Below are 15265 nucleotides of genomic sequence, written 5' to 3' on the forward strand. Positions count from 1 at the left end.
TACTCACCAGGCGGGGCGTAGGAGAAGGCCAAGGGGTCAGGGGCGTGCGGAGAGGCCTTGATCACCTCGCGAGGGGGCACGGGGAAGGGCAGGCCTGACGTCCAACACGAGGGATCCGTGGGCAGCTTCTGGCCCTCAGCCGCAAAGGCCGGGAAGAACACGGGCTTCTCTGCTGAGGGGCAAGGCAGGCAGTCAGCCACACTCGGCCAGCCCTCAGGCCCCCAGCCCTGGCTGCCCTGCTCAAACAAGACCCCCTGTGCCTTGCAGCGCCAGCCTCGGCCAGGGGAAGGTCCTGGCCAACAGTGATGGAGCCCCCCAAGTCTGCAGACCGGGCACCACGCTGACTCCTGTGATGTCCCGTCAAGCACGGATGTGCCTCAGGCTTGGGCTGGGCTTCTCGGCGGCCCCTGATTCCAGCGCTGGAATCCCACAGGCACTTGCCTGGCACCGGGTCAGCAAGGGGCCTGGACAAACCTCCAAACCAGGGGGCGGCAGATGGTGGCACGGGGCCTGCCCACTGCCCGATTCTGTGTGCACACTTGTGCTGGAACGTCCACCCGTTTATCACCTGCAGCAGAGCTGAGGAGTTGCGACAGAGGCCGTCTGTCTGGCCCACAAAACCTAAAATATTTACTATCTGGCCCTTTCCAGAAGAGGCTCGCTGACCTCTTCAGATGACGAAGGCGGTCAGAACGGTTTGCCGTGATCCGCGTACGTGTGCTCCCGCCAGCACGGCTACGGCCCGGATGCCCGGGATGACGGCGCGCACATGTCAGCCCATGCGCCGAGCGTGTCCCACGTCCAGGGGCTGGGCTGGGCGTTTCGAAAGCGTGAACTCAACGAGCCTCCTTGCAGGCTCGGGAGAAAGAGAGCGGCCAGGCCCAGTGTGCTGAGAGGGACTGGAGTACGGACACATCGACGGACTTATCTAAGGTCACCAGCAAATATTTGGCCAAGTCAGGAATTGACCACTGAACCTCCCGGACGCTGCAGACGGCGGAGGGAGCCCTCCCACGGGGGCTCCAACTAAGTGCTCTGCGTGGACTGACTCGGTTATCCTCGCAACACCCTTCAGGGAACGGACGAGGATTATCCCCAATTTGCAGATGGGAACACGGAGGCTCAGAGAGGTGAAGTCACCTGGTCAAAGGCCCACAGCCAGCAAGGGGAGCTCTGAGCCCAGGTAGATGGGCTGCAGGCTGTAACCTTCACCTTTGCCACACACACTGACCACAGGAAGGGGAGCAACGATTGGCCCTGGATTCTCAGGCCTGGGGACACAGCCGCAGACACGGCCAAAGGCCAGGCCGTCTTCACGGTGTTCTCCCGCTGGCCACCCACTCTGCTGAAATCGGTCCTAAGCGCCAAACCTCTTGCTTGAGAATTGATGTCAGGCTAGAGGACCGATGGTGGCGAGGGCGGGGTACGGGGGGCGGGGGGGGGGCAGGGGAGTAGCCAGCTGGTTACAACTTGGGAATGCCAGGCCTGGGATGGGAATGGCAGGCAGGTGTCATCCCTCGGGCCACCTCCAGATGACAGAGGGAGGCTCTGAAGACGCAGCAAGGCGGGCAGGAGAGCACTGGCAGCATGAGAGCCGCCTGCTGTGGGCACAGCAGGTGGGGTGGAGGCGTGCATGCTGCACACGCCCCGCTTCTCTCCTGGGAGACTGAGCTCCCCCCGGACCTGTGCGCCTGCTGACGTGGGGAGCCCGCAGGAGGGGCCGCAGATGCGGGGAGTGACCCGGGCTGGGGATCCTCATGCTCAACCAACGCCCAGTGGAGGCGCCCCCACCCCCACCCCACCCAGGGCCTGCACCGGGCCCGGAAATTACGTGCACGCCCTGAACCTCGCTCGTCTAGCCACCCGACCGCGCGCGTGCCTGGGCTGCTCTCTCCGGCTCAGCTCCGGCTGCCGTGGGAGGGGGCAGGGGCGGGGGGTGGCCTCCGGTGCTGGAAGGGAAATCTGGGGCCGGGCCAGGATGGGCCGGCGGCCGAGAGCTTGGAGAGACAACCTGTTCCTCCGGCTGGGCCCAGGGAGCCCGAGGGGTGGGCGGGCGGAGCAGCTCCACACAGGAGCCAGGCGGCAGGGGAGGCTCCTGAGAGACCAGAGAGGTCGGTCGTGCTAGGTGTCAAGTTCATGCATGTGCCTACGGGTGCCAGCTGCAAGGCAGGCCTCAGTGCCTGATGCCAGGTGCCCCGTCTCCTGCGCCGAGCGATTCCAGGAAACGGCGCGGCCCTCCGCCGTGCCAACAGGGCGCATGCCAGGCTCAGAAAGCACAGGTGGTGGCTCACCTTCTCCCAGGACAGGGCCTGTGACCCATCCCAGCGGGCCCTGCCTGGCCCTGTGTGGTGTCCAGCCACCCAAGTATGGCCCAGCCCGGCTCAGATCTGGCGCCGGCCAAGGCTGTTTGGGCCCCTGACACTGCCACGCAGCTATCCGCCCTGGGCTGGTGCCCCAGCCCTGGAATGTCCTTCCAGAGCCAGACCCCACGTCTCACGCTACACTCTCGTCCAGCGAACCCCAGCCCCACCATGGGGAGTCCCGGTCCCAGCGTGGGTGGCTGGCAGGGCCCCAGGAGGAGGCAGACGTTCTGCTTTCAACCCCACACTCGGGTTCATCAGCAGGTCCCAATGTTTGCCTCTGAAACAAAGTCCCAATGCCCCCCTTCATGGTCACCCGCACAGTCCAGGCTGCCACCATCACTGGCCGGGAAAAGCACCGTGGCCTCTTACATCTGCCCACAACTCCCTGCCGCCCATTCTCCTCAACAATGGCTGGAGAGGCAGAGAGAGAAGAGATCTTTCTAAAATAAAAATCAGATTGCCTGACCTCTCCCCAGTCCCCTATACACACACACACACACACACACACACACACACACACACCCTTAAAATTCCTCCAGCAAAGGCTTTTTCTGCACCCAAGACAAAATCCCCACAGTACCATGGCCTACGAGGCCCTACACAATCGGGTCCCCCATCTCCCTATCCCACCTCCTATCCCACCCCCTCCCCAGCCACCACGACCTCCCGGCAGCTCCGCCAACACACCAAGCTTGTTCCCACCCCAGGGCCTTTGCACGTGCTGTTCCCTATGCCTGAACGCCCTTCCCCCCGATCTTCCCACAACCGCCTTCTCCTCTTCACGGAGACCCTTCCCTGAGCCCCTCATCACTCATTCTGTTTTGTCTCTTTCGCTGCATGAACCAGCCTAAGGTCACCTTGCTTCCTTACGTGTCCCCCCGTTTAACGTCCTCTTGCAAAAGCAGCAACTCCTCGCAGCAGGGACTTCGTCCTGCCCACTGCCGAACCCCCACTGCCTGGCATGGTGCTTGGCGATCGTGGGTGTCCAACCAATGTCCTGGCCCCCGTGGCCACAAGCTGGCCTGTGTGCCAACCAGGATGCATGCCCGCCCGTGTGGGTGGCATCTGAGACTTCCTGCAGCAGGTGAAGGCGGCCGGCAGGGCGGGCTGATCAGCGGGGCAGTGTCTGGCAGGCCCTGTCACTGTGAAGTGTGGAGCTGGCCTCCTTCAGGGACAGCCCTGCCCTGTCCTCCAGCACACAGTACCGCCCTCAGGGAGGCCCACGGCCGAGGGCCGCCCGGCTTTCTAGAGAAGGCGGGACGCCGTGCCAGAGGCTGCCGGGGGTGGGCACGCAGGTGGCCCTGGCTGCCCACACCGGTCAGGGAGGATGGCCTGGGGTCCTGCTGCCCTCAGACCCCTAGAGCAGCCTGCAGGAGCCTGGGCTAGCCCAGCGTCGGGGGAGCCTCTGGGGAGTCAGCCCCCAGTGCCTGAGATGTGCCAGGCTGGTCTGGGATGGATGTCCCTTTGGGGCACAGGCTTGAGACTTCTTGGGTCCGGTTGGGGGGCGGGGCAGAGACAGAAGATCCAGAGAACGAGAAACCATGCCCCACCTGCCTCCAGACCTTGAGCTTCACATGGTGCCAACAAAGCCCGCCCCAGACAGTTGCTGCAACACAGCTGCTCGGGGAATCACCTCACTGGCTCCCCAGTGAACCCAGTGACCTCAGCCTGGAATATGGTCAGGGTGAAAGCTGGAGGGGGGCAGTGCTTCCTGCCCAGGCCCCAGGGTTGCTGCCAGCCGGAGCTGAGCCTCATGGTTCTAGAAGCTCATGTGTGGACTGAATCACATGGAACCAGAAACTGAGCCCTAGACGTTGTTTTCGTACACACACAGCGCTTTTGAAAATTTTGAGAAGTTGCCAATGTTGAGAAATTCGAAGATTTCACATGAAAAGATGGATTTCTAGCTTCTCTGGAAGAACCACCCCAGGCCTGTATTACCACATGGTGACTCTCGACTGAGGCCAATACGCACCCACTTTAGAAAGAACAGGAGTCTCCAACTGCCCCAGTGCCCACCCCCCACTGCCTCGCCCCACCATGTTTCGCTCACTTACTTGGCCTGTCGGGCCACTGCGGCCTTGGAGTCTGCAGGAGCTGCTCCGCACACGCAAAGGCCCCTTACGCCCACCCACCTGCCCCCTCTCCCCCGTACTCCCTGGGCCACTGGCACACACTTACCCTCCTTCTCAGCAGGGGGCACAGGGCTCCTGCTCTTGCCTCGAGGGCTGCTGCTGGGCTGCTGGGGGCTGTCGCCCTCCGGCTGCACGTGCTGCGGTGGCGGAGGAACAGGGGGCGCCGCGTCCTCCCGGGGGGGCTCGTGGGCTTTGGTGACCTGCTGAGGGAAGCCAGGAGGAGTGAGCATCTTCACAGCCCGTCCGTCCACAGGTCACAGAGATCAGGGAAAGCCCTCCAGGCCCCCTGCGTGGGACCAGCCTGGAAACTGAGGCCCAGGGGGAGGCAGCGACGTGCCCAAGGGCACGCGGCTTGAGGGCCAGGAGGGTAGGGCTTTGCGCAGAGTATAGGGGGTGTGCCCGCCCATCCCAGCTGCCCGGCCGTGGGATGGGGGAGCCCCCGTTACCCTCCCCACCAGCCCCCTCCCCCTTCCCCAACTCACTCCGGGTCTCAGAGGGATCGGAACTGACCAATGGGAGTGGACCTGGCCTCGGGGACTGGGCAGCGTGGCTTGGCCCACCTCGTGCCCTCACTCGGAAAGCCCTGCTCAGCTCAGAGCCTTCCAGACCAGAGCCCCCAGATGCATTTGAAGGCCCGGCCCACCTCCTCGGAGAGGGACGGCTTTGGCCACGACTGAGCCATCACGAGTAAGCGACACCTCTGAGGGTCCTCCTGCTGGGCCTGGGGAAGAATCTTCCAGCTCCCCTCCTTCCCCCAGCGAAGGGCCTCTCGGTAACTGTGGGGCGCCGCCCTCCGCTCCGAGGAGCTGTGACAGAGGGCTGGGGGAGCTTTATGCGAGGTCTAGGCGCCCCTGGAGAACCGTCGGCGGGCGGGGTGGGGAGAGAGGCCAGGGCGGACACCTTGCCAGTCCCCCAGCCTCCGCGCCTGTCTCCATGGGGCTTTCCCCAGGGAACGGGAGACGCGGGCAGAGCCAGGCTGCAGGTGCCGGGGCCCCACCTGCCCGGCCAGGTCTACCGTCCCCCTAATAGGAGGTGGAGGTCGCAGGGGCCCGGGACTCACAATCGGGGGGATGGCGGCCGCCCGCTGCTTCAGCTGCTTCAGGTCCAGCGGCTTCTGGGGCGAGGCGTTGGTCCTGGCGTCACTGGTCGCAGTGAGGAGGCTGGGCCGTGGCGACAGGAGCCTGCGGGAAAGACCAGCGTCAGGCCCACGGGCTCCCGGCCTCCTGGCTCCAGCCTGGATGACGGGGCCGGAGGGGCTGCCAGAGAGAGGCGAAGGTCCAGGATCACGGGGCCCAGGAGCCTGGGGTCACGGTGGGGTCTCCTCCCTCCCTCCTTCCTCTGGTCCATGCAGGCCTCACAAGGGGCCAAGACCCCTCCCATCCCGGCCCAGAGGCCCAGCCAGGATCAAACACTCCTGAGACAGCCCAAGGCAAGGAAAGCCCCAGAGAAACCCACACTCAGGGCCCACACCACGCTCGGCCCTTTGGAAGCTGCCAGAAAGGCCAAGAATCAACCAGCTTAAGGCTTGGGGAGCTTGGGAGGTTCAGGGAGAATATCCATCACCCAGATAGGAGAGGCTCAGGTGCCGGGGTTAGGGCCTGGGGCGTGGCGCTGAGAGGACCTTGCTTATTGGAGACCAGAATCAGGGAGCCCCCCACTCAGCCCAAATGCAACCTGAGATACTGGGAATCTCGCCTGCACACCGTTTGCTGAGGCGCTAAAGTGGGAGGTACAGGCTCTGCACGGAGCGGGGCTGGTCAGCGTGTACACGGCCCGCCCAGCAGCCCTAAGTGGGGCCGGCAGGTGCCTCGTCCTCTAAAGCAAGGTCACGTCTGTCTGATGCTGACATGCAGAATGGGGCAGCGTACCTGCACAGGGTGCATGGTGTGTGTGTCAGGGGGGTGGCGGAGTGGGGGGGCTGAGACACGGTGGGACGCCAGCGACAGGGTCACCCCAGTGTAGAGGTGCGGTGTCTGGGACACCGGAGCAAAGCCTGCCCTGGGGTGTGGCTCCAGAGCTGCTCACGGGTGTCACCTCCTTCAGGAAGTCTTCAGGGATTTCCAGAACTCGCCAGCACTGACCACAGTGTCCTGCCACAATCCCCGTCTGCCTCCCCAGCTGGCATGAGGGTCTCTAGGCCAGGAGCTGGGTCTGCTGCAGCCTCAGAACCCCTCACCCACCCACCGGGGCTGCCTGGCTCCGGCCCAGCTCTCGGTTCCCTCCTGTGACCCACACTTGCTGAATACACAGCAGGCCTGGTGCTGTGCTTGGGGTGCGTGGCTGGAGACCCAGAATCCAATGTCTGCTTGCAGGGCGCCAGAGCCGGCTAGGTGATCAAACGGGACACACAAAGGCATTGGCTGCGGGCTGGATTCAGCCAGAGGGCACAACGAAGGCCAGGTCCCCAAAGCCAGAGGGTCCTGTTGGTACAGCCCTTGGTGTGCACTGTGACCATCCTGGCTGATGCCACATGCAGACTGTACGCACAGCCACTGCCTTCCAGGTAACATCCATGACCGCCAGGATGCAGCTCACGCCACCCAGTGCTGGCTGCCGGACGCCCAGCAGAGGGCAGAACACGGCTGCTTCCTGCAGATGGAGCAGGACAGATGGGTGACGTGCAGCTGGGGTGCCCTCTGCTCTCTGCAGTGAGACCATGGCCTGTGACCGGGACCACAGCCTGTGACAAGCCAGTCCCGAGGGCGCTAACCCCCGGCCGCATCGGCCACATCCTCAGCTGAGCGGAGTCAGTCTCGGCGACGCCCACTGGCGCTGCCCATGGCATGCAGGTGGCACCGGGCGCAGAGGTCGGCCTGACTTCTCTGTGCTCAGCTGGTCTCCATGGTCCTCCCGACCCGGCTCACCGCCCCCTGCCGTCCTCACCTCTCTCGACCTCTCCAGATCCTGCTCGCGCTCCGAGGACCACCTGAAGCCTCTCCTGCTGTGGCTGCCCGTCCTTGCTCCCCTGGACTCAGGCCCAGCCCCGTTTTGCCCACCGCCCTCGGGCCAAGGCACCCTGACCAGGTCTGAGAACTGATGTTATCACCTGTCCTGCATTCCCCACCTCCAGCTTCAACTGTCACCAAACACCACCCCGCACGCCCGTCGCAGCAAATTATCAATGTCCGTTTAAACCAACTTGCGTTTGCAGACTTACGTTTAAAATAAATATACTGCAGTCACTTTGGAAAACACTGGCAGTTCCTCAAAAGGCGAGACAGAGTCACCACAGGGTCCGGCAATGCCACTGCTGGGCATATACTCGAGAGGATGAAAACATATATCCACACAAACACTCGCTCACACAAGATCACAGCAGCCACTATTCACAAGAGTCAAAAGGTGGAAACAACCCAAATGGCCAAAAACAGATGAATGGATAAACAAAATGTGATATATATATATATATATATATATATATATATATATATATATATATACATACACACACGCTCACAACGGAATATTATTCAGCCATAAATGAATGAAGTGCTGACACAGGCTACAACATGGATGAACCTCAGACACATGACGCTGAGTGCAAGAAGCCAGTTGCAAAAGGCCACATACGGCATGGTTCCATTTATATGAAACTCCCAGAAGAGGCAAATCCATAGACACAGACAGAGAAGAGAGATCAGCGGACCGGGGGCTGGAGGTGGGGGATGAGGAATGACTGCTAATGGCCTGGGGTTGCTTTTTGGGGCAGTGAAAATGGTCTGGAATTAAACAGTGGTGATGATTACACAGCTCTGTGAATGTACTAAAAACCCCTGAGCTGTACACGTCAACAGCTGAATTGTATGGTTTGTGGATTATGTCTCAATAAAGCTGTTACAAGGAAAACGTAAAGAATATACTATTTGCCAGCCATGAAATCAAGGGTTTGTTATAGTAACTGTACTGTTTCTACAAACAATAAAGTAATAATGTTATACTATTATTTGCCATATAAATTACTCTAAAATGCAGATTTTAAAGTTAAAATATAAACTTTTATATTTTTGTAAATATAATTTTATAGGGACACAAAATATGCTTTTATAATACATATAAAATAAGCAAAGTGTCTGTGTCTCACTCTGATTGTCAGCGAACTAGGACCTCCTACTCAGACCTGTGCCCTGCCTCGGTTTCCCGGTGGCTTCTCGTCCAGACAGGGGGCAGTCAGATTGGAGGGGGCAGGGGTCGCCCCTCGAATGCTCTCAGCAGGCACCAGCTGGGGGGGTGGGTACGAGCACAGAGGTCCAGACCCCTCAGGATTTCCTGAGTCCCCCCTAACCCTCACCCAGCAAGGCAGGAGCTCAGTGGGGACTGCGGCCATGGGCACAGCACTTCACAGTTGACGAGATGACAGCCTGACAGCTCACGGTAGAGAGGGCGGCATCCGGGGCTTCCCTGGTGGCTCAGTGGTTGAGAGTCCGCCTGCCGATGCAGGGGACACGGGTTCGTGCCCCGGTCCGGGAAGATCCCACGTGCCGCGGAGCGGCTGGGCCCGTGAGCCATGGCCGCTGAGCCTGCGCGTCCGGAGCCTGTGCTCCGCAACGGGTGAGGCCACGACAGTGAGAGGCCCGCGTACCGCAAAAAAAAAAAAAAAGAGGGCAGCATCCAAGAACAACGGTCTGGATTCAGGTCCTCAACAAGCCCAAGGGTCCTGAGCTCCCCCCACCGGGGAGCGGGAAGATGCCTGGTGCTCATGTGGCCCCAACCCCCGTTATCCCACATCCACGGTGGGCGAGCACCACCTCCAGGGGCCCTCCTCGTGGCAGCGCCCTGCCTCTGTTCCCTTTCCTTTGTTTTCTTGGAAGACAGGGCTTTTATTTTCCTCCCTGGAGGCCTGGGCAGGGTAGGGGCCCTCGGAGCCTGGCACTGTGCACATGACCCGGGACAGGCGGGGGAAGCCAGCAACTTGGCTGAGAGCAGCCAGGGTCCCGCCCACCACCCTGCATTCAGGGCTCTGGCTCCCAGTTCAAATCCCACCTTTGGCCGTATGACTTAACCAGCTGTGCCTCACCCAGTTTCCCCTCATCCGTAAAATGGGTATGAGAACAGTGGCTCCCTCCGAGGACTGTCCTGTGGGTGGAACACGGGAAGCCCCGAGAACGGCGCCTGGCGCTGAGCGGCTCGGGCACCTTCCCATTCCTGTGGTTTTTCTTCCCACCCCGGAAGACCAGGGCTGGGGGAGGGGGAGGGGCCACAGGGGACTCTGGGTCCTGCAGCAGCAGCCCCCTCTCTGCTGAACCCCCTTTCCCCAGCTTCTCATTATCGCTGGGCTGGGATAGGTGTCCACACAGACGAAGTCATGTTACTCCCCTGTGCTCCCAGGATAAAAGTGCACTCCTTACCTCGACCCCTGGGGCCCTGTGGAGCCAGGTCGGGCCAGGTCCCTGCCCACCTCTGTGGCCTCCTCTCCTGCCTTCCCCTCTTCCCTTCACTTGCTCCACACTCAGCCACAGGCCTCTTTGCTGTCTACTGAACATAAGCTCATGTGGCCACAGGGCCTTTGAACTGGCTGTTCCCACTGCTGGCTTTCCCTCCATGTCTCACACTACGTGTTCTGACCATCCTTCAATGTCACCTCCTCAGACAGGCCTCCCTGACTGCCCCTCCCGCTGCCCCCACCCCCAATCTCTCCATCATCCACTTATCACACGAGCATTCCCTTTATTCCATTACTGTTCCAGCTCCGTACTAGTCGCTCTCACTAAAATGTAAGCTCCCTGGAGCCAGGACCTCATCTGTCCTGTTCCCAACACCCCTTGAGCCCAGAATGGCACACACTGGTGCCCAGTTAATCATTTATGGAATAAAGAAATAGAGGAGAAATTGCTGTTACATTCTTTCAAAGTTCCAGGGGCTCAGCAGAAGCCGCATTCCAGCCTCCTCCTGGAGTGACCTTTGCGGGGAGCCTGAAGCAGCTCCAAAGGAGGGCAGCTCCAAAGTGCCAGGCTGGCCCGTAACTCCATTATCCTGACGAGAAGCCCATAAGCCAGGATACCCACACCCATCTTATACGTGAAAATGCTGAGGTCCAGAGAAGGGACTTTCAGAAGGCCCAGCCCTGCTGGAAAGTGCCCAGGCACCTTCTCTGGGAAGTGGAACAGGCGGGGCCAGCCAAGCTCAAGGCTCTGCAATCAAAGCCAGTATCTCTGGCTGTGGGCCGAGAAGACTCCCAGGTGGAGCTGCCTGGCAGACAGTGAGGGAGAGTAAAAGCAGGATATGATCTACCCTCCCCAGGTCGTCCGGGCACGGGCCAGAACGAGATGCATCTTGTGTCTGTCCAGGGACGCCCAGTTCACTGCGCCAGGACTGCCAGGCGGGAGGGAGGGCTGTGGGCAGGAGGCCAGGACCGGGGGTCGCCTGGGGGCCCACCCATCCCGCCGGCCCTCCCGGGAGGCGCTGGCTGCCAGGGCGCGCTCTGACGCATCTCGCCTGCGTCCTCTGGTGCCTGCCCGGCCCTGTGTGGCTGTGGCCCGGGAGGGAAGAGGTCAGGAGGCTGGCCTGAGTCCAGCCTCACCCTGGGGCCGGGGGAATGGCCTCGGTCACAGAGGGCGTGACAAACCAGGTGTCCTGACTCCCAGCCCAGGGCCCCTGCTCCCGAGGGATCGAATGCTGGCCGCTCAGGCAGGAAGAGCGGATGGAAGCCAGACCCAGCTCGGGGAGGGAAGGACACGTCCCTGGGTGGGGCTGGGGTGGGGGGCAGCTGAAAGTAGGCTGCGGGGCTTCAGGCCTGGCCCGAGAGGTGCGGGCGGGCTGTCGGGACCCAGGCCAAGCCGCCGAGCCGTCCAGCCCGTCAGGCCATGTGCACCCAAAACACAGACTCCGGGAGGCCGCTGATCAGCGTGGCTGTCCCATGAGCTCAGCACTTTCCCCACTAAGAGCAGAAACATGTGTCTCCATGACTCCGTCCCCGCGGCCAGCAGGAGCGGGGTGGGGAGCCGCCCGCCCTGACCCCATTACCCAGGCGCAAAGAGTGAGCCGAGTGGCCAGACCCTGGTCCAGGGCCCTCCCGGGCAGACCGAGCCGCCACGAGCACTGTTTCCCAAGCTGCGCCCTCTGGGCAGGAAGCTCAGGGCCTCTGCGCCCTCAGAAACCTGTTGTCCAGGCCTTTGCTTATCAAAGGGCCACACAAGCGGGGCGAGGGTCCCGCCAGGGACCCCCGGACGCAGGAGGCAGAGGATGACGTGGCTCACTGGCTTTTGTGGACCACGTGGGGACCCAGAGAGCTCTGACCAAGTAAGTCCTAGTTTCATACGAAACGTTCTAGAAGTTGCCGTTTTCGCACGCCCCGAGGTGAATTGTGGGGCAGAGGAAACGGCTCCTGGGGAACAGGTCGGGTTTGAAAGTCAGATTTTCCTCCCTCTCGTGCTGCCCAGAACTTTTCCGAGAGACGTGAGAGGAGAGAAAACAGACTGCACTGTTTTCAGTCAAAATAAAACTGGCCGGCCTGCCTCGCTGAATTCTTCAAGCCCCCCAGACGTGGGCCGGAGCGGATCTCCGCAGCTCTGCCCTCCGCTGCCCACGTTTGGCCCTAAGTGGGGTCTACGAGCTTTGCTTCTGGTCAGGGGTCTCGGGGACCCTCCGCGGGCAGAAGAGGAACCAGCAAGGATCCCGGGATCTGCCACTTTCCCCCGTGTCCACCGCCACCAGCCTCACCGGCCCCTGGGACACGGCTGCTGCCGCCTTCCAACCCGTATGTATCCCTGTGCCCCTGTGGCCCCCATTAACCCCCCGCCCCCTCCCAACACACTGCGACAGACATACCCCAACTCTCTCAGGCTCTCTCCCTGAGGGCAAAATGCAGGCGCCCACCCAGCCAGAAGGGTTGCACGAGGTGGGCTGGTCAGCTGACCCTGCCTCTTTCCAAGCTGCCCCCCCCACCCCCCGCCCCGCTCCACCACTCAGGGCCTGGATCACGCAGGCTCAGTCCCACCCCGGGGCTTTTGCACTTGCTGTTCCCACTGTGTTGAGGGGGGAGAATTGCGTCCCCCAAAACAGGTTCAAGTCCAAACAGCCAAGTACCTGTGAACGTGAACTTCTTTGGAAACAGGCTCTTTGCAGATGTGACCAAGTTAAGATGAGGTCCTTAGGGTGGACCCTCATCCAGTGGACTGGTGTCCTTAGAGCAAAAGGGAAATTAGGGCACACGGACACACAGGGAGAATGTCACGGGACCACGGAGCGATGCGTCTACGAGCCAAGGACCGCCGGCACCACCGAGGCAGGAAGGAGCCTTCACGAGGCATGGCCCTGCCGACGCTCTGACTTGGGGGCGGTCCTCTGTGGCGGCGGCTCTGGACGCTAATCCACGCTGCCCAGCACGCTGTCCCCTGGCCCTCCCCGTGGCTCCTCCTTCCCCGTCCGGGCTCAGCTCAGAGGCCACCGCTGAGGGGGACCAAGCCCCCGACGCTGCCCTCTCCCACCACGGAGCTCCTGCGTCTGGACCACTCAGTGGTGGCCTCCCCTCCCTCCGAGGGCAGGCGTGGAAATGGCCTCGTGCGCTGCCGCCTCGGTGTACAGGTGGCGATCGGTAAGCGTTTACGGAGGGAGACGACGAAGCCGGCAGCCGGCAGCCCACTCACCTGTTCTTGTCGCCGCCCTCGGGCTCGTCGACCTCGTCGGCACTGCAGGTGGCGCTGGAGTCGCTGTCCTGGGGGGCGCCCGAGCCCTTGGCCGCGGGGCCTTTGCCCCCAGGGCCGCCGCCCTCCTTCTTCTCCACCTTGGGCGCCCCCTCGAGTGTGGCCTCGGCTGCGGCCTCCGCGCCCCCCTTGACCTTGTCGGGCCCCTCCTCGGCGGCCTCCTCCTCCCGCTCGCTCTTGATGGGCTCCGAGGGGGGCACCTCGCCAGGCTCCTCTGTCTTGCCCACGTCGGCTGCCAACTCTTGGGCCGCAGGGGGCTTCTGCTCCTCTCCCTCTTCAGCCGAGGGGGCGGCTGCGGCCTCTTCCTCCTTCTCCTCCTTGGGGACCACAGCAGGGGCCGCGGCAGGCGAGGCGGGCGCCGGCGGGGTCATGGGTGGGCAGGCGGCTTCGGGGGCCGGGGCGGGCTCGCTGGGGGCTGGGGCATCCTCAGGAGGCGGGCTGGGGGGCTCAGGAGGTGGCGCATCGACGCCCGGGGTGGGCAGGGGCTTGGGCCCGCTCTGCGCGGTGTCCTTGGCGGCCTCGGTGCGGGGCGACGGGATGCTCTCGGTGTCGGAGCTGTTGTTGACGGTGGCTGTGCGGGGACAGTGAAGATGGAGTGAGCGGTGCCGGGGGCTCAGGGTGGAGGCAGGCCTGGCCCTCCCCACGGCCCCCCGACAGCCCCGACTGCGTGCAGGCAGGAGCTCAGGGCGCTGCGACCCCATCGCTTGACACCACGCAGCCCTAAGGCTCCCACACGCCTGGGCAGCGCCCCCGCCGGCCCCTCCCAGTGCCCTGTCCTCCTCTGGCCACCCTCTCCACCTGCTGACCCTGGAGCCCAGCAACCTGTTAACTTCCAACCCCCCGGGTGGGTGGCCCGCACCGCACAGAGTCAGGCTGGGGGCGGCCAGGGTTGCAGGCCTTTGTTTTGGGGTCTCCTTTTTCTTATCTGGGCTGCAAACCCTGGCTCTGCCCCGGCTGGTGGCCTGGCCGTGGTAACGCCGGTGGCCTCCCAGCCTTGCTTTCCCCATCTGTAGGGTGGGGAGAACAGTTCCCACCCCGCAGGGGCTGTGATAGCACAGGGTGACACCTGGTAACTGTCTGCTGTTGTATCACCACTGCTGTCATCATACACGATGACATAAAATGGGGCCAGTGAACTCGGAAGGAGCCCCCGGGGAAAGGGTCCAGACCGACCGCATCCCCCATCCCCCATCAGCCATTTCCCGCAGGGCTGGTACACAGCAGGTGCACAATGCGTATGGATCGAATGACTGAGCGTGTGCACAGGTGAGGGGAGGGGGACCTCAGCTCCAGGCAGGCCTGGCTCTTTGGGCTTAACAACCGCTCCTGTCACTTCCTGGGTTTCAATTTTCCCCCTTTTCTACAAAATGGGCACATCCGAAACCCCCCTCCTCCACACTTCCTGTTGGGGAAATCAAACTGGGTAAGCGTCACAGGTGAACACACGAATGAAAACTCAACCAAGCAGTCAAGCCAGCACAGCAGTCTGCACGACTGAGCCTGGGAACCGCATGGGGAACAGACACTGCGCGGAGGTGGGGGCACAGAGGTGGCGGCAGCACAAACGGTGGTGCTCACAGGCAGAGGCGTGCTCACAGAGGTGGGGCCCCTCATAGAGCAAAGGCCCCCTTGGGATGCCCCCCGCCCTGGTCAGGCCCTACCCCCGCCCCCGACGGCCAGCTGGCCACATTCGTACCTGGGCCACTGCATTCCCCTCTGGGTACCTCGTTCCCAGAGGCGTGTAAGGCTGGAAGGAAGTGAGAGAAGGGTTAGAAGCGAGGTGACATGAGCAGCAGGTGGGGTGGGAGGAGGTTGGGTGGCCAGGCAGGGCTGGGAAAGGGGCCCAGGGCCCAGCAGGCAGCAGGAGGACCTACAGCCCTGTCCCAAGAGCCCTCACCCCTGAACACTCCTGGGTACCCTTGGACAAGTCACTGGCTCCAGGGTCCTGGGGTGGGAGGTGCTGGCCTCAGAGGTGGGCAGGGCTGAAGGAGAGGCTCTTGGGGCTGCCCGGCCCCGTCTCACCCCTCAGACGCAGAGCCGGGTCAGCAGGGGTTGCTGGTGCCCTGCACAAACGCTTCCCTCAGCTTTCACTGCCTCCAGACCCCCGGCCTCTCCCACTTTAAGGCCC

At 62.5% G+C, this 15265-nt stretch overlaps 1 protein-coding gene across 1 annotated transcript in view; it reads right to left on the minus strand.

The window, feature by feature from the left end:
- NCOR2 (nuclear receptor corepressor 2) overlaps window positions 1-15265 on the minus strand; it is a 152459-nt gene that overhangs the window by 30175 nt on the left and 107019 nt on the right. The window contains exons 19-23 of the mRNA XM_065889541.1: window positions 14834-14884; window positions 13081-13708; window positions 5559-5679; window positions 4545-4701; window positions 8-169 (exon numbers count right to left, since the gene is read on the minus strand). Coding sequence (XP_065745613.1) covers window positions 8-169; window positions 4545-4701; window positions 5559-5679; window positions 13081-13708; window positions 14834-14884 — 1119 coding nt within the window. The remainder of the gene's footprint in view (window positions 1-7; window positions 170-4544; window positions 4702-5558; window positions 5680-13080; window positions 13709-14833; window positions 14885-15265) is intronic.

The sequence above is a fragment of the Phocoena phocoena genome, chromosome 13 (genome assembly GCF_963924675.1).
Source record: "Phocoena phocoena chromosome 13, mPhoPho1.1, whole genome shotgun sequence".
Lineage (NCBI taxonomy): Eukaryota > Metazoa > Chordata > Mammalia > Artiodactyla > Phocoenidae > Phocoena > Phocoena phocoena.